This window comes from Phyllobates terribilis, unplaced genomic scaffold (assembly GCF_046119375.1).
Source record: "Phyllobates terribilis strain yellow unplaced genomic scaffold, ASM4611937v1 Scaffold_2__4_contigs__length_985480577, whole genome shotgun sequence".
NCBI classification, from domain to species: Eukaryota; Metazoa; Chordata; class Amphibia; order Anura; family Dendrobatidae; genus Phyllobates; species Phyllobates terribilis.
Genome location: NW_027362762.1, coordinates 656867397 through 656891819, shown reverse-complemented (window position 1 = coordinate 656891819; position 24423 = coordinate 656867397). Strand labels below are relative to the sequence as shown.

At 41.7% G+C, this 24423-nt stretch overlaps 1 protein-coding gene across 8 annotated transcripts in view; it reads right to left on the bottom strand.

Annotated features, from left to right (window-relative positions):
• The window catches only part of USP49 (ubiquitin specific peptidase 49), a 63509-nt gene that overhangs the window by 18885 nt on the left and 20201 nt on the right, over positions 1-24423 (bottom strand). For 4 of the 8 annotated variants that reach the window (XM_073666738.1, XM_073666729.1, XM_073666737.1 and 1 more), the window contains 4 exons: positions 21212-21345; positions 19473-19560; positions 16062-17415; positions 7806-8010 (listed from right to left, as the gene is read on the bottom strand). In XM_073666738.1, coding sequence (XP_073522839.1) covers positions 7806-8010; positions 16062-17387 — 1531 coding nt within the window. In that variant the 5' untranslated portion in view covers positions 17388-17415; positions 19473-19560; positions 21212-21345. The remainder of the gene's footprint in view (positions 1-7805; positions 8011-16061; positions 17416-19472; positions 19561-21211; positions 21346-24423) is intronic. The other 4 variants (XM_073666740.1, XM_073666742.1, XM_073666736.1 and 1 more) reach the window with 3 other exon arrangements.

The following is a 24423-nucleotide window of genomic DNA, read 5'->3' as shown; positions in this document are numbered from 1 at the left end:
TATGTCTCCTGCCTTGCGGTATCAGTTCCCGTGTCTGAACTGAGTCCTGTCTATGTCTCCTGCCTTGCGGTATCAGTTCCCGTGTCTGAACTGAGTCCTGTCTATGTCTCCTGCCTTGCGGTATCAGTTCCCGTGTCTGAACTGAGTCCTGTCTGTGTTCTCTTGTCTGCCTATCCTGGAGGCTGTATTTCCAGGCCTGTCTGAACACGCTCCTAGCCTGTTCCTTCCGCCTTCTAGGGGCTGATTACCTAGATCCGTTCCTGTATCTTGTCTGTCCTGTTTGAACACGCTCCTTGCCTGTTCATCCTGCCTCTCTGGGGGCCGTATTCCCAGACCCGCTCCTGTATTCCGCTGCAGTGTCGGTCTCCTCCGTACACTCAGTTCCAGTCTGAACTCTCTCCTATCCTTTACCTGTTTTGCCTCCATGTCCGTTCCCTTCCTTTTTCTGCAGAGTCTGAACTCGTACCTAACTCCTGCTTGTTGTCTCTGTACTCCCGTTTGTGAGTTTGTGGTCCACTCGCTACTTCACTGCAAGTACCCTGTGGGTATCTGGCTCTGCCTTTCCCTTCCTGTCTGTTCCGTGTGAACAGAGCCCTGTCCCCCCTGCTCAGCCTTGCCTGCTCTGACTCCTTTGCTCACCGCTCCGGCGGTTCTAGCCTGCTCTGACTCCTTTGCGCACCGCTCCGGCGGTTCTAGCCTGCTCTGACTCCTTTGCTCACCGCTCTGGCGGTTCTAGCCTGCTCTGACTCCTTTGCTCGCTGCTCCGGCAGCCTTGCTCCGCTCTTATCCTTTTGCTCACTGCTCCGGCAGTCTCGCTCTGCTCTTATCCTTTTGCTCACTGCTCCGGCAGTCTTGCTCCACTCTTGCTCACCGCTCCAGGCGGTCTCGTCCTGCTTTACTCTTGCTCACTGCTCCGGCAGTCTCGCTCAGCTCTGACCCTTTGCTCACCGCTCCTGGCGGCATTGTCCTGCTCTACTCTTGCTCACCGCTCCAGGCGGCTTTGTCCTGCCCTGTTCTCGCTCACCTCTCTGGGCGGCCTCACTCTGCTGTGTTTGTCCGCCACATCTGTGGTTCTGTTCCTGAGTCCCAGTGTGTACTGGGTCCTATCCCGCCTGTGTTCCTACCTGCTAGTGCCTCCCTGTCTGCACTCTAGCTGTGCTTGCCTGTACCCCCCTGCCTGCATACCCGCCTGCCTGCATACCAGTCGTGCCTGCCTATACCCACCAGTCTGTGTGCCAGTCTACCAGTCTGTTCCTGTATTCCCCTGTGTGGGTCAACAGCCGTGTCCAGGGTCTGTCCTGGAGTAGCACCTGGTCCCTCTGCTCGGTTCCTCCTTGGAGCACTGGCGTCGTATGCCGTCGTGCGTCCCTGGTCGGATCGGGTGAATACCTAGTTACGCCCCTCCAGGCATTCACTCTCCGGCACGGTCCAGTGGAATCACTACAATCACACGCACACGCCGCTCAGCCCGGGCGTGTGCATTACAAAACCGCTAAAAATAAAAAAAACTTGGATGATTATTATAGATTTATAGCAGGATAGTGTGCGATTCATCCGACACAAGGGAAAAGATCCTATTGCAATGCAGGGCAGGTGTAGCAAGAAATGAATAATAAATGTAAATATATTCTTCAGAAAACACATTGCTTTTTATCTATAGTATCCCGAAGCAATCGCATATCTTCAAAGCAGAAGAACGTTTAGAGTTTTTTTTCTCCTACAGAAGCAGTCTTGTCCCAATGATAATTGTTAAGTTATCTTCAGGGTAGAATTACTCTGAACAATCTTTACAAATACATTTTTCTACCATTTTTGAGCATAGGAAAACCACATCTCATTCTCAAGATCTAAGCTACACAAATTGTTTTTTTTTTTGCACTGAATGTTTTAGGGCAGAACTTAAATAACACTACACAATAGCGGTTCCTTAGCATAGCTGCACAACAATACTTCTAAGGAAGAAGTCCTACGGACCGATTTGTCCACCATATACAACCCATCAGATACATATGGAGGTACAGTACCACTCATGCACCTTTGTAAGAATTCTATCAGGGCTTTGTACAGAACCTCTTGCCAAAGCACTGAGCAAAAGGTTCACCCACAAAACTCTAGACATATGGTTTCCCAATAATGAAACACAAAAATGTAACTCCTATTGCAGATGTGAATATAGTCTAAAAACACATCTTTAGCAGGACCTGGTCCCTCAAAAGGTATCCTGCCCCTCAGACTGTGTTCACATGTTTCTTTGTCGCAATTACTGTAAGGGTATGTTCACACTAGGCGTTTTCTCTTTAAAGTTTGTGCCTCAAAAAAAGCAGATTTTGCTTGGTTTTTGCTTTATCACTATCCATTTGTCTGAGTGCGGATAAAGTTTAGTGACAAAAAAAACAAGCCAAAAAAAAACCTATTCAGCTTCATGAGATTTTTGCACAAAAAAAACCTGCAAAACCTGATACCTGAGTTTTTGCAGGTTTGTTTTCACCACACATTACTTTCAATGGGTGAAAAACGCAGAAAAAAAAATCTGAAAATTGACATGCTCTATTGTGCACAAAAACATGCAAAGCACAAAATACTGATGACACAAAAACCAATGTGCGTGCATGAGATTTCTGAAATATGTCATAGACATTGCTGGTGTTGTATAACGCAGCTGAAAATGTCCATAAAAAAACCCTAGTGTGAACATACCTTAAAACTACAACAATTTTTGTAGAGGTTTTTTGAAAGTCACCATAAAAACTTTTTTTTTTTGGATCTTGGCAAAAAAAAAACTAAGTGCCTTTTGCAGTGATTTCAAATAATCACAGAGGCAAATTTATAGTGGTTTTAACACAATTGTAGAAACCTCCCCACCCACTATGGCTGCAATGCAGGAAGAAGCCTTACAGAGTGAAAAAGAAGCAGCCATGGCTTTTGGTTTTACAGCATTTAGCATGCAGTACAGATTACATAATAACGTCAGTACGAAGGTTTTTTTGTTTAGGTCTCCAATAGACTTCGAAAAACACGGATTTTCTGCATTCAAATACCAACCTATTTCACTTGGTATAAAAGTGTTCACTTTACTGTACGGATTGTCACAGATGTGGCGATGCAAATTAAGTACAGTTTTACATAAATTTTCCAGTCTAAAATAAATGGCTCAATTTAAAAAAAACAACAACAAAAAAAAAACAAAAACACATTTTATTTTCAAAACCATTCTAATTTTTTTTTTTAAAGTAATCATGCTGCGATATCCAGCACAGTTACTACTATGTTGATGGCATACTAGTAAACAAAGAGGAAGAGACCCTGATTGGCAGGGGTGCAGAGAATGGCTAAAGATCAGCTGTTGATGGCTTATCTTAAAGGGCTTCTCATAGAATGTTATAAAAATAGCTGCCATCACATATTTCAAGCTGCAACCCTTCCTAATCACTTGTCAGGACAGGTTGCAGCATAAAGAAACACTGCTCTAGACATGTCTTTCAGCTGTCTCAAGCTGAAGCAAGAGGGAGAAAAGAAAGAAGAAAAAAAAAAAACCTCTTTGGATGACTGACTGCTTCTTTTTCCAGCTTTACCCTGCTTCATGCTCATTTGTAAACCTGTTCTGTTGACAGCTTTACAGCAGGACAAAGACTGACTAAGCACTGAGCTCCTGCTCCAGCCCTGCTCTGCAGCTGAGTGAACAGATTAGGTATGATTGTTTAAGATGCTGCTCCTCTCATGGCTGAGACACAAGTTTAGAACAGTGTTCAGGCTGCAACCTCTCCTAGTCATTTATGACGTAGGTCATTTTTATTACATTCTCGGAGAACCCCTCTAAGGATAGATCTTCAATATTCTGAAGCATCCTCCCTTCCCAATAATTCTGATCCTAGGAAAGTGCTCAGTCTGCGACATCATGGGTAAGGCCACAGTCACAAGTTCAGTATTTTACATCAGTATTTGTAAACCAAAACCAGGTGAGGAACAATCAGAGGAAAAGTATAATAGAAACACATCATCACTTCTGTATTTATCACCCACTCCTGGTTTTGGCTTATATATACGGAGGCAAAAAACGTACCAAATACTGAACGTTTGAATGTGGCCTTAAGGTGAGAGCTGCAGGTGCGTGGCAGCTCGAACTGCCAACTCTCACTTTAAAGGGACTCCTTCAGCAAAGAATGACTTATCAAACCAAGTACAGGTGCTCGATGCATTATGGCGTGGCGAAACATTTCAGTGCACCTTCCTATCTGCTTGTTTTCCCTCTATCGACACCCTACCCTCTTTGATTGACAGCTCTGGCTTCATAGAACCAGTGAAGGGCAGAGATAGATGAAAAACAAGCAGGTCAGTAAAGTGCACCGAGATGTTTGGCCCCGCTATGATGCACAGAGAGCCTGTACTTGGTTTGCAAAGTCATTAAGTGACAGAGTCCCTTTAGGGTAGGTTCACAAGAGCGTAAAAAAAAATTCAGAGTTTTATTCAGAAAAGTAGGGTGGCTTCTCATATGTTATCCATGTGCAGTCCGAATATAATCAGCTTTTTTTTTTTTGTTTTACAGCAGCAACTATTAAACATTTACAGTTTCCCATGTTACAGAATTGCAGTGCGTCTGTAAAAAATAATAAACTTTTTTTTTTTTGCGCACCCATAGACTTGAAACTAGTGTATGCTGTGATTTTTTTTCCACACACTTGAGAAGTGAATCTACCCCAGGCTTCTGAAAGTTCTCTGCAAATTTGAAATATTACTGCTACAAACTTAAGCCGCCTAATGTTCTCTAAAGTAAACTGCCATAAAAAAAATAGCATTTCCCATTTGTCTACTTTATGTTAAATTCATAGTACAAAAAGTAGTTAATAAATGATGCTAAGGGCAGACGCTTTAAAAAGTGAAAAATCTTTTTTTTCTTCAAAATTACGTTAATAAAATTTGGCTCGTTATGTTTTGAGTTTATTGAACAAAAAAGTCCATGACACATTGTAAGAATAAAAAAATAAATAAATAAAAATCTTAGAACCAAGGGGATACACAAAGGCAGTCCAAGGTTATTTCTACGTAAAGTGACACATTTCAGACTGATATTTTACAGTGTAAAACCAGGTTTTTGGCATCTCCAGTTTTGATTATTTTAGAAAAATATCAAAAATGTAGACATAGTCTTAGATGGACTTCACATATTTGGGTCACACTTTTAGCCACTAAAATAAATTTTCACATTTTTTTTTTTTTTTACTTCACTTTGACGCAAAATTGCATGAAGGTGCTTGCGCATTTAAGGTGGCATTTTTGGGGGTCAATATCAATTTAGTAATTTAGTCTTTATTTGTACACAATAAAAGTGTGAAAATTGTTCTGACGAGAAATCCCTAACCGTGCACATGTATTTTTCTACTGAATAATATACACAGGCTCTGGTTAGGCAATTAAGACACAAGCTTTCATGACCCATTCATCAAGCAAACATAGAAATTAAAGACAGAAGAGCATGACGGGTGAACGATTGGAAGGTATCATGCACCTCTACTATTTATTAGATTAGGACCCTTGCACAATACCTGATGATCGTGCATACATCCCAGCAGGCTTGTACAGATGCGACACCATTAGTGCAGTTTGTCCCGAAGTAAGCGGTGCCAGAATACTCCTGCAGTGGTGTATCACTTCTAGAATGTTAGTGTAACATTTCTAAGGCTAAGTGCCCACGATGCAGAAATGCTGCAGATTCTTTCCACATCTCCCTGGCAGGAAAAACGCATGCGGATTTACATGCGTTTTTCCTGCCAGGTAGAAGCGTTTATAAGCGTTCTTCACATGCATTTCTGCATGCGGGTTATCAAGCGCTTTTCCAAGAGATTTTAGCATCACTTGGAAAGTGCTTGACAACTTGGTCACACTATATAAATCCATGCAACTAGCATGGATTTATATAGTGTGACCAAGTTAATAGTTGAAAAAGATTAAAAATGTAAAAAAAATAAATAAAATATTATACTTGCCTTCTGATGGCCCCCGGTCTTTTCTTCGCTGCGTCCGGTCTCTTGTACGGCTCGTGGTGGTCTGAAAGGACCTTCCATGACGTCATTTAGTCATGTGACAGGTCACGCGACCGCAGACGTCAGCCGTTGCGTGACCTGTCACATGACTAAATGACGTCATGGAAGGTCCTTTTAGACCATTGCGAGCCGTCGGGGAGCCAGGACGCAGCGGAGAAAAGACCGGGGGACATCGGAAGAGTATATGTTTATTTTTTATTTTAACTTCTTTAAAAGGTGCTATGGTACCCGGGTCTGGAGGAGAGACTCCTCTTCTCCAGACCCGGGTAACATCCGCACATTGAATTGCTTAATATCCTCATGTGCTCATGTAGTCATGCGGATATTAAGCGATTCAATGCAAGTCAATGGAGACAATTACACTGCGTGTCCGCAAAATTAATGGACATGCTGCGTATTTTTCCGCAATGATAATTCATAGCGGAAATTTCTGCAGCATGTGCACAGCACATGAGGATTATCATTGGGGACCATGGGGCACGTATTACCAAGCGTTTTTGCTGCGGAAATTCCGCGGCAAAAACGCTTGAAAAACACATAGTGGGCACGCAGCCTAATGGTATATGCACACAGGGTCTTTTTATGTGGATTCTGTGTAAAACTGCTTAAAAAGTGCTAGAAAAGTCTGAACATATGCACTGCAATATTAAAACGACTTGCTGTGCATATGTTCAGCGTTTTTAAGCTTTGAAAGCCAAGACGAGGTTAAAAGAACGACCTGACCATTCTTAAGGTACCTTCCACTATATAAATATATAAAACTGAATAGATGCCAGAAACAGATACTTCATGACAAAATAAACCAGTTTGTCCTGAAGAGTCTTCCGCTGACAAAACTAAGCGGATACACCGGCAGGGGAATAACCCTTTAAAGGGTTATTCCCATCTCCAATATCCTATCCCAAAATGTAGTAGGTGTAATAGTAATAATATTAGCAGATACCTCCAATTAGAAATGTATTATATTTTTTTCTGATTCGCTAGGACTCTTTCCTCATGTGCAGAGCATTGGAGGACCTCAAGTATCCATGGTTACGGCCACTGATATAGTGAGTTAGTTAGCTGGTAGCTAGTGGTCGTAACCATGGATACCTAAGGTCCTGCAATACCCTGCACACGGGGAAAGAGACATAGCAAATCAGAAAAACTATACTACATTTCTAATTGGAGGTATTTGCTAATATTATTATTACTACTACTACACCTACTACATATTGGGATAGGATCTTGGAGACGGGAATACCCCTTTAAGGTTCTTCACACACGCCGAATTTTGGCACAGGTTCCAAGCTGGACTTAAAATCTAACAAACTGCAGCAAAACTAAACTAGCACACAACTTATTTCACTTGGAAATGCCAGGAATTAACCCAACAAAATGACTGTTGTGGATAAGCTTTGTTCAGCTGTGCTCTAAATCTGTAGCAGAAAATCTGATTGTAAGGCTTGGATTTCAATCACGGATCTGGTAACAAGACATGTCAGAATTGAAAACTGAAACTCCAGCAAATGTGAAAGCATTGGTAAGTCTTTGCTCTTCTCAGTCAATCATTTCTAAATTTGCTTAAAATGGCCTTTGACAGTTTTATATTAGCTTTTAGGGCACACTCATTTTTGTGATATCACTTACATTGACTGGCTAACACAGTAGTGCATTATTTTTTGCTGTACATGCCAACTATAGAAAATGTTGATAAGAATTAAGTTTATACAAAGAAGACTATCACTGATTCAGTAAGAATTAGGGGAAGCATTGTAGGCCACTCACTGTTACACTGGTCACAGGCATATATTCTTCCTTCCAGTGCTTCAGTCTCTGTGAACTTGGCCAGCATTTCTGTAAGAGTGCACTCAGTAGTGGTGACTGGAGGAATCCCCTTTTCCAAACAATGATAACGCTCTGGGAATTCCAGAGACAAGTCCCAGAAAGGTTCCACTGTGTCAGACTTATAACTACAAGTCAAACACGTAACCTGCAAAATAAAAAGTAGTATGAACTATGAAGTTTCTGTTCACAAGATGTTATAGGATATGTAGACTACATAAAAAAAAAAAAAAGAAGTTAGGACAAAATCATATCAACGACATTTTTTTGTGCTTCCAGAAAAAGCCAGGACGTTGTTAGTACAGAATCTATTTGAGGTTTCCATTATATGTTGGTCTGCTTCTTTCATCAAAATGTGCTTTCCAGGTAATCAACCCAGTACCCTCACTTATTATTCCGTCTTTCGAAGTCCACACCAACAAACTTTTCCTCCCCATCTCCCTGTGAATGTCTGATGTGTGCCACCCTCCAGGCCAAACCCACACAGTCCTCAAAAAAACAAACAAAAACCGCAACCACTTTGCAACCTGGCTTCTGCCTTTTCTGCAATGTGACATTCCCACTTATTATGAGGGACTTTAAAACACCCCCCCCATTGATAATAAAATCTGCCAATCATCTTGTATCTCCAACTTCCTTGCTATACCTTTCATAGCTTACTAACCCTCCTACACATGAAGTCACTGGACATGGTCTTCTTCGGACTTCGTAAAACCATACACTGAACAAACTTCCCTCAGCCATTCTCTGCAGCACAAAACTACATACCACACAAATATACAGCTGTGCTCAAAAGTTTACATACCCCTGCAGAATTTTTTCTTTCTTAGCCTTGTTTCAGAGAATATGAATGATAACAAAAAAACTTTCTCCACTCATGGTTACTGGTTGGGTGAAGCCATTTATTGTCAAACTACTGTGTTTTTTCTTTTTAAATCTTAATGATAACCAAAAACATCCAATGACCCTGATCAAGAGTTCACATACCCTGGTGATTTTGGCCTCATAACACGCAAAGAATTTGACACAAATGGGTTTGAATGGCTACTAAAGGTAACATCCTCACCTGTGACCTGTTTGCTTGTAATCAGTGTGTGTGCATAAAAGTGAGTGAGTTTCTGGGATCCAGACGGACTCTTGCATCTTTCATCCAGCCACTTTTGTTTCTGTATTGTGCGTCATGGGGAAAGCAAAAGAATTGTCAACGGATCTACGGAAAAAGGTAGTTGAACTGTATAACACATGAAAGGGATACAAAAAAATATCCAAGGAACTGATAATGCCAGTCAGCAGCGTTCAAACTGTGATTAACAAATGGAAAATCAGGGGCTCTGTAAAAACTAAACCACGGTCAGGTAGAGCAACAAAAGTTTCAGCCACAACTGCCAGGAAAATTGTTCGGGATGCAAAGAAAAACCCACAAATAACATCAGCTGAAATTCAGGACTCTCTGAAAACTAGCGGTGTGGCTGTCTCAAGATGCACAATAAGGAGGCACTTTAAGAAAAATGGGCTGCATGGTCGAGTCGCCAGAAGAAAGCCATTACTGCGCAAAGGCCACAAAGTATCTCGCCTACAATGCCTAACAGCACAGAGACAAGCCTCAAAACTTCTGGAACACAGTAATTTGGAGTGATGAGACCAAAATGTAACTTTTTGGCCACAACCATAAACGTTACATTTGGAGAGAGGTCAACAAGGCCTATGATGAAAGGAACACCATTCCTACAGTAAAGTACAGAGGTGGATCGCTGATGTTTTGGGGATGTGTGAGCTACAAACGCACAGGAAACTTGGTAAAAGTTGAAGGAAAGATGAATGCAGCACGTTATCAGCAAATACTGGAGGCAAATTTACACTCATCAGCCCGGAAGCTGCTCCTAGGACGTACTTGGACGTTCCATCATGACAACAATCAAAAACACAAGGCCAAGTCGACCTGTCATTGGCTAACAAAGTGAAGATTCTGGAGTGGCCATCTCAGTCTCCTGACCTCAATATCATTGAGCCACTCTGGGGAGATCTCAAGCTCGCAGTTCATTCTAGACAACCCAGGAATTTATAGGAACTGGAGGTTTTTTGCCAAGAAGAATGGGCAGCTTTACCATCTGAGAAATTAAAGAACCTCATTCACAACTACCACAAAAGACTTCAAGCTGTCATTGATATTAGAAGGGGCAATATATGGTATTAAGAACTCGGGTATGTGAACTTTTGATCAGGGTCATTTGGATGTTTTTGGTTGTTATTAAGATTTAAAAAGAGAAAACAGTAGTTTGACAATAAATGGCTTCACCCAACCAATAAGCATGAGTGGAGAAAGTTTTTTGTTGTCATTCATATTCTCTGAAACAAGGCCAAGAAAGGAAAAATTCTGCCGGGGTATGTAAACTTTTGCGCACAACTGTAAATGTACGTGCTATGAATACCAAGCAATATATGAAGATTTTACAGTCATCATTGGCCCCAATCTTTTCCCTCCTGTCCGGATTTGGCTTTGATACATAATAACACACTGAAAAAGGACCCCTGATGAAGTTGCATTCCCTACACCAGGAGTGGACACAGACAGAAGATGGACTACAGAGGGCCCATATGCCGTTTTTGCACAGAGGCCAAAAGATCATTATAATGCACAATTCCACCTAACTTAAAGATGGAAGTGGGCCCCCCCCCCCTTCTCCTTGCCCCAAAGGCATGTCCAGCTAGAACAACATGGCACAGAAGACGGCCAACCATGCACACACTGAAAACACGTGCTGAACATCTGTGAAGAAAATCTCTTGTGCGAGAAGACTTCATCCATTCAAAGTTTATGCAACTTGGTCTTTCATGTTGACAAACAATCCTACTTCATGACTTATCCCCTCACTTTCCAAGAATATAAAGGGTGGCCCCCATTGCCAAGCAGAGAGCTGATAATCTGGCCATTTTAAAAAGAAAAAAATATATATCACAATATCCGACAGGAAATTGTCTCCTAATCCCCTAATAGTATGGATCCTTTTCTCTCTTGCACTCCAACAAGTTCACGTTCCATCTTTGAACCAGTTAAGGAAGAAGAAGTGAACAGACTTCTTGCTTCTTATTGCCCTGCTACCTCTACCAGTGACCCTATTCCCTTTCACAGCTGTCACGGCCGACCTAACTAAAATATTTAGCCTCCTTACTTTGCCCGATATCATTCCCTCTTCCTTCCAAACATGCCTTCATAACTCCTTTACTAAAGGAAAAAAAATAAAAAATCCCTTGACCAGAACTACTACAGGGCTCTCTAACCCCCCTTCAACTCTAAACGCCTGGAACACTCGGTCTCTCACGTAGTCCGTTAGCTTTCCGATAACCCTCTAATTGACCCTTTACAGTCTGTAGCTCTGACTTCCGCTGGATGTCAGATTTGTCTGAAGGAGGGGAGAGTGAAGCGGTCACCGATTGGCTGCAGGGGATGCGTGACAATTTCAGGAGGGCCTCGGGAGAGACCGTGCCAATGCTACTGGAACATTGCTGGAGGTGATTATAGCTGTTATTTACTTTAGGGGAACATAGAGATTGAGAAGGGGTTGTATGGGTAGTGGACAACCCCTTTAAGCAAAGCGTTTGTAGTACACATCTACCCAATATACACGTGGGAACACCATGGCACAGCAAACACTATCTTTTTCCAGCAATTAAAGGGGTTGTCCGGTCAAAAGTCATAAGTCTGCAGTCACTCTGTATGACTGCAGACTTATGAATCCCCCCAGCGCATGCACTGTGCGCTGCGGAGATTCCTGCTGTCAGCGAATCAAAGTGGACGAGAATCCTGAAGTCCCATGCACACGTCGCTCATTTGTGATTTGCAGATTTGGTGCAGATTTAAATCTGCAGCATGTCAATTCTTTCAGCATTTTTGCTGCAGATTTCACTCATACTAAGGAGAGGGGAAAAATTTGCACCGAAAACGCAAGTAGAACAAGTATATGCACATACCCTTATCAGGAAGTGGCTTAAATTTGAAACAGTGACATTACCTAGAACTAGACGGCCCTCAAAAATTTATGAATAGCCAAGAAGAAGAAAATTGGTCCAGATAGCTGCCAAGTGGCTACAGCAACATTAAAAGGAGCTGCAGGAATTTCTGGCAAGTACTGGTTGTGTACTGCATGTGACAACAATCTCCCATATTCTTCATATGTCTGTGCTGTGGGGTAGGGTAGCCTGATGGAAGTCTTTTCTTACAAAGAAAAACATCCAAGCCTAGTTATGTTTTGCCAAAACCTACAAATCTGCCAAAAGCATGTGGAAAAATGGTGTTGAAGGCCAAAAAGTTCAACCTTGGTCTCATTAGACCATAAGTTCTAAGAGGCATTTTTAGCACAAAGCCAACACTGCACCTCACCAAAAGAACACCATACCCACAGTGAAGCATGGTGAAGGCAGCATTATGCTTTGGGGCTGTTTTTTGGCTTTCTGGACCCAGTGTTCTAGTCAAGGTGGCGGGAATTATGAACAGTTCCAAATATAGGACAATTTTGCAACAAAACCTTCAGGCCTCTGCTAAAAAAAGGAATTTCCCCCTTTCAACATGACAACCACCATAGGCATACCTTTAAATTAATAAAAAAATGGCTTTGCCAGAAGACCAAAGTTTTGGGATTGCACAGCCACAGCCCAGACCTGAATCCAATAGAAAATCTGTGGGTGACCTGAAGAGGGCTATACACAGATGACCTCACAAACTGACAGATTTGGATCACTACTGCAAGGAAGAGTGGGCTAAGATTGCAAATTCTAGTTGTACCATGCGGACTCATACCCAAAAAGACTAAATGCGGTCTTTTTTTACTCAGATTTCTGGTGACACAGCCATATGGAGTCATGGGTGTGTCAGATGTGACAGACTCTCTCCCTGCAGTTAGTTGCAGAAGATCTCTTCGTTTGGCATTACATACACCTTCTTGAATCTGTCTCACTCTAGGACCCAGCGTCTACCTCCCTCCTGTTATTTGACACCCAGGCCTGGTTGTTTCAATACTTTGTTTGCAGCAGGATGGTGCCGGTGATATTCACATGTTTCCTTGTGAAAGCTTGGAGCTACTGCAATCTGCTTACTTCCTCTCTGGTGCTAGGGGGACGTTTAGTGTAATCTCTCTAAAGTCGGCTCAAACCAAGTTACTTTTAGCAGTGTGTCTCCCCCTTGTTGTCTTTAGTTGCTAGTGGGGACTGACTAGTGCTCATCCCCCTCCCCTTCCCTATCCAGGGCCAAGCGCTAGGGAAATGCAGGGCTTAGGTTCCTGTGCGGCGATTAGTCAGGAACCAATATAGGGACGATAGGAGAGTCAGGGTGATATCAGATAAGCCTAGGAGGTCTCTACTCCCCCTTACCCTAGCGTCTGGGCTCCCTTCCCCTCTTCCCTTCGTGTTGCACTTAAGCCTGGCAAAAAATTTCAAGGTCAGTAGAATTATGGCGATATCAAACTTGTGCAGTTTTTTTAAAATTATTTAAATGGGAACTTGACTTTTAAAGAGTTCGCATAAATCAGTAATACAAGCAAATCCAAGAGGCTTTGTAATATATCTTATCAGAGAAATATGCCTTTCTTCACTTAAGCCACTTCATCCTCTGGATTCACAGCTACATTGATCAGTACTGCTTTGTAGTTTACTGCAAGCTGCTGCTTCGGTCTGTGTGCCAACTAAGGAATGAAGAGCAGGTCCAACGTCAGGAAGGGGCCAAGATCTCTGTGTGCTCAATTCAGGAAACATAATAGCTAAGCTCCACTCACTAGCTCAGACAGTGCAAAAATTTAGAAATTGAGCCCACAGAAGGGAAAACTGGTGAAAATATTGGAAGCAAGTCAAAATGGCCTGAAATATACATTTTTTAACTTTTATTTTTAATTTGATGAAGTTGTGTGTGGCAAGATGACATTCTTAATAGCTTTTATTACTTTCCTCAAATGGTCATCAGAGAATGTCACTCGCATACTCGAGAGAGTGTGAAAAGAACATGGAAAAAATAATGCAAAATGTAAATATCCTAGCAATGGAAATAAAAAAAAAAAACAAGAACAAAAAAACAAACAAAAAAACCCCAAAAACAAAACACACACACACACACACACATTAACGTTCTTTAAACGGCATAAATGAAAAATCCAAAAGTATGCCTGGTCAGAAACAGGGGTAAATAGCCTGGCCTTGAACTGGTTAAAAAAAATATATAACTAAATGAGAATGCATTTTGCAACATTGTATTTACTTTACAGCTTTCTATAGCTGCCCACCATAGTCAGTTTTTTCCTTCCTGACCAGGCCAAATTTTTCTAATCTGACCTGTGTCACTTTGCGTGGTAATAACTCTGCAATGCTTTAACATATCCCAGTTAATCGAAGATTTTTTTTTTGTGACACATTTTACTTTATGCTTGTAACTTTTGGTTGCAAGGATTTCTATTGATTTATGAAAATATAAATTTAAGGAAAATTTAGAAAAAAAAGTGTGCAATTTTCATACCTTGAATTTTTATATCCTTAAATTAGTTCTACCACACACAATGGTTAATAAATGAGATTTAGGCTGTGTGCCCACGTAGCATTTTTCAAGCGTATATGCTGCGGAATTTCCGCAGCGTAAACGCTTGAAAAACGCATGTATATCCGCACCCCATGGTCCCCAATGGGATTCCGCAAGTTCTATGCACATGCTGCGGATTTTTCTGCAGCGTTTATGCCGCGTTCAAAAATCCGCAGCATGTCATTTAATTTTGCGTTTCCGCAAGCGGAATTGCCTTTGTCCAATGCATAAAAAAACGCAAGGCAATTCCGCATGTGGAAAACGCGTGATAAACGCAAGAAAAATGCGCGATAAACGCGTGCGGAATTCCGCATGCGTTTTTCCGGGAGAGGACTTGCATTTATGCAGCAGAAATTTTCTGCTTCATAAATGCAACGTGGGCACATAGCCTTAACATATATCTTCTTTGCATCAGCATCAGGCTGGGTTAACTTACATCGGGGTTTAATACACAATTCAGAAAGAACCATTTAGAAATTAACAGCAGTTCAAGAATTATTTTTTTTTCGTTAACACCGTTCACTGTGCAGTATAAGTTATAACACAGCTCCAATCTTTCATTCAGATTTATTTAGGCTTTATGTTTTGCTATTTTTGCACACTACAAACTTTTTTTTTTTTTTTTAAATAATTGCTTTTTGCATCTCCTTATGAGAGGTATAAGGAGCCGCCCCAACGAATGTTTCACCTTTTCTTCATCAGGGGCGTGACATTATATTACCTACAGCAGTACTTATATTTATGCTTCATTTTTTGTAAATGTATTAAGTTTACTTTGGGCACAATATATGCTATCCATTTGGGCTTTGCTTTATGCCTTTTGATTTTAAGTGTTCAACTACATAAACTGTTTTTTTCAGTGGCTTTTTATATCTAGAACTCAGCTTGGGGCAGGATTTTAGCCACAAACACGATTTTCAATGTTTTGCTCTGTTTTTTTAAACATATTTCAGGTCTCATTTACAGTATATAAGATGTGAAAATGTCTAAAAAACTCATGGCAGTGAAGGCATTTGGTCTTGTTCAGATCTGCTCTGGAGGCTTAGCTGCAGGAAATAATAGTGCAGCATGCATAAATGTCTTATTTCCATTAAAACGACAATGATTAAAATTTGACAGACCCCATCAAAGGGTTTTCAGTTTGTATTTTTTAAAACAACAAAGATACACCACAAATAAGCTGTTCTTTACTCACCCTCCTCCGCTGCAACCCAGTGTCTGTAGAGTCACGTCGATAGGACTGCAGGCAAAAACTGAACTCCATGTCTCTGCCCGAGTAGACAGCACAAGCCACTAACCTCACGGATTGGCTGCAGCGCTGTTGATGTGACATCAGCGTTGAAGACAACAACAGACACTGGGAAGGTGAGTAAAGCATATAGCGTATTTTTTATGATAAACTGCACCTGGGGACACAACTATCTTGAGAATGTGAAACCCTTGTAAAGTTAGTAATGTCCATCCATCATCATGTGACAGTCTGTTAAACCTTTGAAATTCAGTCGTTATTCTCTAATGAAATAAAAAAAACAAAACAAAAAAAAAAAAAAAACCATGCATATACACCAGCTAAAGCACAGATGTGGACGGCTGGATAAAACAGTTGAAAGATTTGGCAAATTTGCCGTAGAACGAGTCCTCACCTGACTGAGCAGTTGTCCGTGGAATATGGTGTTTACTACCTTCAGCACCTGTTTGGTGAGCTTCCTCTGGGAGATGGGGATAAGTATCCTGTGCTTGCTACCTTCAGACTCCAGTTCCTGTTGCACTTTGTCCAGCAGCTCACATAGGAACTCCTGGGCATCTTGTTGGTCATATCCCCTGAAAGCTGGTATGAGACTCCACACAGAATGCAACATGGCAAAGGGCGAAACCAGCGCCCACTTCCCTGACCACATTACACGGAAGAGAGTGTGCAGTTCATGGCAGAGGGACAGTTGTTTGGTGCTGGGTTCCTTGGCTTGAATTAGCTCCAGGCTTTTTTTGATTGATGACCCCCCACCATTTAGCCCATGGCCCCCAGATGGGTACCCTGAAGCAATGTTACCCGTACGGTGCTTGCCATTGGTGCCTTTATTTGCCAACAGTTCTTCTTTCTCACTGGGGTCCAGGGTGAGGAAGCATTCCCTGAACTTCTGCAGGTGGCTCAGCACTTGCAGTATAGAGTTCATATAGCAGGTGTTTCCAAGGTTGCGAAGCCCAGTCACTCCAGGGGTCACAGTAGGCTTGATAGAATACAGCTGGTTAAATCGTCTTTGGGCTTCTTTCCTTGAAGCAGAACTGCTGGTTGTCATGTCCCTGAATTTTCGAGGAATAAGGCTATCTCTGTGCGTATGTGACAGCAGACGGGCACTTTTCCTAGGGGGAGTGTTTGCAAGTTCTTCTAAAAGACGCCGTTTTACTTCCTGTCTCCTTAACCTGGCCTCTTCTTTTTTCTGCTCAAGTTCTGCCTGCTGCTTTCTTTCTTCTAATTTCAGCTGTCCCCTAGAAGATTTTTCAAACCACAGCCTTAGTGCCTTTGTCAACAAAGTTTGGCGTCTATGACGCAATGCTGTAAGCATCAATGGCTGCCCTTGTAATGACCTATGGCATCCAGACCCTTCACTTGCTGTAGTTTGTGATCTCAAGCTTCTTCGACTTGAAGCTTCCTGCTTTTGACTCCGTACAGCAGAAAGTGCACTTCTCAGTAGCTTTAAATCTCCCTCTGGGTTATCATTCAACACATAGTCCTGGCACAAGTAGCAGAAGACATATAGTTCATGCACCTCCATAACCAAGGGGTGGCTGCTTTCCTGAAAGTGTTGCAAGGCATGCTCTTCAATATAACGACCACAAGCCACATGTGAACATTTAAGACATGCCCACACGGATTCCTTTGTATTACAGTCTACACAGCGCCATTTCTGAGGATTTAGTATGGAGTGGTCTTGCGCCAACCGTAGACGCCCCACGTGTTTACATCTATCCATGTCTCACAAGAAGATCCCACAGAACACTCTTAAATAAAGAACAAAAAATAAAGTGTTAAAAAATAAATAAATAAATAACCAATGCAAAAAAAACAAAACAGTCAAAGTTTACAGAGTAGAAACATTTGTAATGCAATGCTACGAGTTACTTCATTTTACAAGGTTATGAAGTACAGTGCATAATCCTCACTAGAAAACACTGAACTTTTTGAATGGTTTGCATTTTGAAGATTTTGATTTACTGGCAAATTAATTTCCCAGGTTTAAAGCACCACTCCAGCGTTTTGGTTTTTTTATTTCAGCGCTGGAATGGTGCTAGTAATAGTTACCCATAACTAGTTTTATACTTACCAGCAGAAGTCTTCATTTTTTATTGGTGCAGCTCCGGTCATCTTCGGCAAATTGTGACCTGTCGGATCACTCCAGTGTTTGCTGGGCAATCCAGAAGTCACAAATCAATGCATGTCTATGAGAGACAGAATGAGCCTCTCATAGACTTGCATTGATAGCTGGCGACTGTTACCCCTGACTTCCGGTCAGTCAGACGTTGCAGTCACAAGAGCGGTGCCAGGAACAGCTGAAGACGACAGCTGGTAAGTATAAGATTAGGGTCTCCAGCGTTGAAATATATTTAAAAAACAAAAACACCACTCTTGCTAGGTGAATCTATTCTGCTATCTTCTATGTGAAATAGTGTAAGACAAATACAGTATTCGTAAAGGTCAATGCATTCCCCATTTTACCTATAACCCCATTGTGATCATTTTGATGTGAAGTAGTTCCTAAATACACAATTGCGTCATTTCCTCAGAATCTACATTATAGAATTTCTGTTGATGCATTTAACACAATCATTGTCATCAAAAGTAGAGGGAAAAATAAAAAACGTACAGGTACTCTAAAACTGGGCAACTCAACAACTCTAAATACACTCTTTAATATTGAAACTTAAAAGGGGTTGTTCAGTCTAAACCGATAAGTCTGCAGTCACTCTGTGGGGATTTGCCGGTTTCTGACCTGGGACCGGAGGGTATGTATGCATTATACATACTCCTGGCCAGTGTGCACGACCTCGCTCAATATAAGAGTATGGAGTGAGGCCATGCCCACTAGATGGGCCCTGGCCAGGAGTATGTATAACTTATACATTTCCTCCGGCCCTGGGCCAGAAATCCACGAATCCCCACAGCATACAGTGTGTGCGCTGGGGAGATTCATAAGTCTGCAGTCACACAGCGTGACTGTAGACTTATCGATTTGGACTGGACAACCCCTTTAACTGTGGAGTTAATAGCTTGTCTGGGTGTTGAGACCACCACATCTACATACACTTCTCAACATTGAAATTGCAAAACCTAGAAGGGAAAGTCGTGGAAATTATGGAAATCACAGACTCGATAGACAGGTTACTGATATGCCAATGATGAGAAATAAGGAAACAAATTTTCAAATCATGAACATCATATCTATCGATCCAGTCATTTCCACAATTTTATGACTTTCCCTTCTTGGTTTTGCAATTTCAATACAGAGTATGTAGATATGTTGTCCTCAACACCCAGACAAGCTAATGACTTCACAGTTAGGAGTTCTATACACTTCTCCCATACAAAACCTTGAGGTTTTTATTTGCATCCCAAACAGGTTTCCATTCAATAATTTTAAAATTGTAATAAAGCTAGTTATCCACAATATTGGAGTGAAACATTTTTTCTAATGCAACTGAAAACCCATCTGTGTATAATGCACATTCTGGTATACTTTTTTTGACTATAGAGAAAAGAATAGTCAATTCTATACAAAGTAAACCCGCAAAAAAAGAAGAAAAAGAAAGTATATTTATATGGATATCATGGTGTATGTTTAAGAGGTTATCCAGGCTAAATAACTTAACATTGGGCTTGGATTCTGTGTAAGTAACAGTGTGCTATACTGTCAGCCCCGTGGATACAGCGTAGGGAGCTCAGTGGTCTCCGTCTACATCTGAAATTATGACATCACTGTTCTTCTGTCACAAAACTGCAAGTCTCAGGTAACCAGAACAGCACGTCAGACTTTTCTCTGATGATGCGCTGTTCTTCTCACCTTACTACTGCAAGCAATCACATGGTCCTGTGCAGGGCTGTGGAGTCGGAGTCCATTTTGGTGGAGCCGGAATAAAATGGGCAAACTCCTAAAATATATAATAAAATGGGTTCATAAGTACAATACAGAATGTGCTGTAAACGTTTTCAGAAGAATTTGAGAAAGTTATGAAATGTCCTATAAATGTCTGTTCTATTCCTGATCTAAGGATCTCGGCTTTAGTGGAGATGAATCTGTGCTGAACTTTATGTACAGGTTCATCTCACTAAATTAGATCATCAAAAAGTTCATTTATTTCAGTTCTTCAATACAAAAAGTGAAACTCCTATATTATATAGTCATTACAAACAGAGTGATCTATTTCAAGTGTTTATTTCTGTTAACGTTGATGATTATGGCTTACAGCCAATGAAAACACAAAAGTCATTAGCTCAGTAAATTACAATAAATAACAAAAACACCTGCAAAGGCTTCCTAAGTGTTTAAAAAGGTTCCTTAGTCTGTTTCAGTAGGCTCCACAATCATGGGGAAGACTGCTGACTTGACAGATGTCTAGAAGGCAGTCATGGACACACTCCACAAGGTCCCAGAGTTCCAATTTTCATTTGGAAATCAAGGTCCCAGAGTCTGGAGGAAGAGTGGAGAGGCACACAATCCAAGCTGCTTGAGGTCTAGTGTGAAGTTTCCACAATCAGTGATGGTTTGGGGAGCCATGTTATCTGCTGGTATAGGTCCACTGTGTTTTATCAAGACCAAAGTCAGCGCAGCCGTCTACCAGGACATATTAGAGCACTTCATGCTTCCCTTTGCCGACAAGCTTTTTGGAGATGGAAATTTCATTCAGCAGGACTTGGCACCTGTCCACACTGCCAAAAAGTACCAATACCTGGTTTAAAAACAACAATATCACTGTGCTTAATTGGCCAGCAAACTCGCCTGACCTTAACTCCATAGAGAATCTATGGGGTATTGTCAAGAGGAAGATGAGAGACACCAGACCCAACAATGCAGATGAGCTAAATGCTGCTATCAAAGCAACCTGGGCTTCCATAACACCTCAGCAGTGTCACAGGCTGATTACCTCCATGCCACGCCGCATTGATGCAGTAATTGATGCAAAAGGAGCCCGACCAAGTATTGAGTGCATTTACTGAACATACATTTCAGTAGACCAACATTTTGGATTTTAAAATCATTTTTCAAGCTGTTATAAAGTATTCTAGTTTACTGAGATAATGACTTTTGTGTTTTCATTGGCTGTAAGCCATAATAATCAACATTAGCAGAAATAAACACTTGAAATAGATCACTCTGTTTGTAATGACTCTATATAATATAGGAGTTTCACTTTTTGTATTGAAGAACTGAAATAAATGAACTTTTTGATGATATTCTAATTTAGTGAGATGCACCTGTACATGCTCAGAAGCGAGGCCGTGCTGTGGAGTCGGAGTTGTGGAGTCAGAGGTTTGGTTACCGACCCAACAGCCCTGGTACTTTGACAGAACAGTGATCTACGCGGGTGACAACAGGTGATAATGGCACAGCTTCATAAAATCCAACCCCCAAGTCAAGTTTTTATTTAGTCCAGACAAACTTTTTAACCTGGGAGCCCAAAGGGCAACATAAAGTACTTTATGAGGAAAGTCTCTTAATGTTTGCCTCTGTTGTACACTGAAAGAGAAGTGTCTTCAAACCCTGTGTGAAACATCCATATTGCACCAATGTATTTTAGATACCTGTTCATTTCACGAGAAAATCCTCGCAATCCTTGAATTTTCCCCATGTCATAAAACGGAGTGCATGCGCTCTACAGTGTGTGCACCTCTTAGATGGCGCTGGAGGATAATTTAGAGGCATGGACTCCACATCACTGTTTGGAGACAAATACAGAAATTCAGTATTTCAGGTTTAGAAGAGCCCAGGTATAGCCAAGCTCTAGCGTGGACCAACATTGCTTTATATTCTGTGAATGTAAAATTTACCTTTGCATATCCCCCCTTCCCAATGGTTTTTTGTTTGCGCTGCAGTATAAACTGGCAACAATCAAGTGAGAAATCAGTTTCACACAATTATTCATCATGCTCCAGAATCAATAATTTTTTTCTGCTGTTTTCTAAGCTTCGAACCATGTTTGGTTGTTGCATACAAACACAGCCCACATACAGCTTTATTACCTTTTCTAAAGGTATATGCTTACTTCAATCATCACCCTGGGAACTGTACCACTTTTGTTACATTATTTCTATTGCTCCAATGCATCTGTTCACACTTCACTTTCCATTACATCTGATGCATATACTGGTGTGGAATTATATTTTTATTATTTCCCCCAGTGGCCTATAACTGTACATCATAGTATATCTTAAAGAATCCATCACCAGATTTTTGCCACCTAATTTGAGAGCAGAATAATCTACAGAGTCACCGATTCCAGCGATATGCCACTTACAGGGGTGCTGTTGATTAAAACAGTAATTTTTAATCAGCAGGAGATTGTCACTAGAGGACTAATAAACCTGCTGCTAGGTAGTCCTCCATATTCATGAGCTCTGTATAACCTCATGACTGATTGGAAGCTTTCTGTGAACACTGTGCATAGGCAGAAAGCTGCGAATTGGTGGTGGGCGCAGGGTTATACAGAACTGAACATTAAGGCTATGTTCACATGTTGCGATTTTGCTCCTTTTTTTTTGGTTATGCAAATTGTAATCTGTGTTTTACAGTACCAGCGAAAGATATTCGATTTCAGAAAGCTCATGCACACATTGTTTTTTTTTCCCTGACCGAATTGGAAAACTGCTGCGGTTTAGAAAACAAGAAGTTTATTAACCCTTCAGGTGCTTCACAGGAATTTTTGGAATGTGTAAGAAAAAAAAATGAACATTTAAACTTTTTTCACAAAAATGTTACTTTAGACCCCAATTTTTTTATTTTCACAAGGGTAACAGGAAAAAAAAAATAAAAAAAATAATGGAACCCAAAATTTGTTGTGCAATTTCTGCTGAGCACACCAATACTCCATATGTGGGGGGAAAAACACTGTTTGGGCGCACGGCAGGGTTCGGAAGGGAAGGCACGCCATTTGACTTTTTGAATGTAAAATTTGCTTGAATAATTAGTGGATGCCATGTCGTGTTTGGAGAGCCCCTGATGTGCCCAAACAGTGGAAACCTCCCACAATTGACCCCGTTTGGGAAACTAGACCCCTCATGGAACTTATCTAGATGTGTGGTGAGCACCCTGAACCCACAGGTGCTTCACAGTTTATAATGTAGAGCCGTGAAAATTTAAAACAAACTTTTTCCACAAAAATTATCTTTTAGTCCCAATTTTTTTATTTTCATAAGGGTAAGAGGAGAACATGGACTCCAAACACTGTTGTGCAATTTCTCCCGAGTACGCCAATACCCCATATGTGGGGAAAATGCACTGTTTGGGCACTCGGCAGGGTTAAGAAGGGAAGGAGCACGGTGTGACTTTCTGAACGCAAAATTGGCTGGAATCGAGAGCCCCTGATGCGCCTAAATAGTGGAACCCCCCCCCCCCCCCCACAAGTGACCCGTTTTGAAAACTAGACCACTCAAGGATTTTATCAAGGGGTATAGTGAACATTTTGAACCCAGAGGTATGATACAGAATTTGATAATATTAGGTCACCATATTAAACAAGTTGTCATTAGTCTTGAGCGCAAGTGCTCGCTACTTGAGTTTGCATCGGGTACTCAGGTATGCACCATGTACTGCGGGTGCTCGAGTGACATGATTGAATCCCCGCCCCGCATGTTTTACGGGTGTTAGACACCCCCTCCAAAAAAACCCCACACAGGCAGGAAATCCCCGGAGGTTTTTTTGGGCCGCGAAGCATATGGGGCGGAGACTCCAGCATGTCACTCGAGCACCCGCGATACTCTGTGCATACCCGAGCACCCGATGCAAGCTCAAGTAGCGAGTACTTGCGCTCAACACTAGTCGCCATATTGTCATCATTTTTTTTCTTTACTTTTGAAAAAATCCCTAATCCCGGCGTTAATTTTTCACGCCGTTTCTCGTGCGGTATAAGTGATTAGATGACTTTATTCTTCGGGTCGGTGCGATTACAGTCATGCGGCTATTAAGCGATTCAATGCAAGTCAATGGCGGCGAAAACGCCGCGAATATGTAAAATAATTGGTAGTGCTGCGGATTTTTCCGCAATGATAATCTGCAGCGGAAATTTCCGCAGCATGTGCACAGCACATGCGCATTATCATTGGGGAACATGGCAGACCTTCTACCAAGCGTTTAAGCAGCGGAATTGCAGTTGCGGAAACACTTAAAAAACGCATAGCGGGCACACAGCCTTAGTCCCACTATGGGACTTTTCACTTTTTGCAAGCTGATCGCTTATATAGCATAGAGATGCAGTACCATCCCTGTGCTGTATAGCCTGTCAGCGCTGAACAGGCAAAAGTTACTTTGACCGGCACAGACATCACAAGACGCTGGAGAGGAGGTAAGTAGGTCACGCTTACCTCCCCTTGCTCCCAGAATACTGCGATCGACTTCGATCGCAGCATTTCGGGGGTAATATGCTGGGAGCGGTGCGGCACCGCTCCTGGCACAAAGCACCGGGTGTCAGCTGTGAGAATCTGCTGACACCTGGCGGCGATCGCCCAGCACAGCTTGCATGATCACATTGTGCGTAATAGTACATCCCTGGCCCAATAGGTCCATGGCACAAGGACGTACTATTACCGCAAATGTCGGAAAGGGGTTAATCAACAAAGTTATCATTTTACTCAGAATAACGGTGCCCACCTGACAGCGTATGTGGTTTACTAAGCACAATCCTGCTGACAGGCGCGCTTTAATGTATAAAACTGTCTGATGTTTTTTCATTAATCAAAAGTGGAGCTTCCCTTTAATCAGTATCCTGTGGTGAGACTTTCTACATCAACCCTAATACACA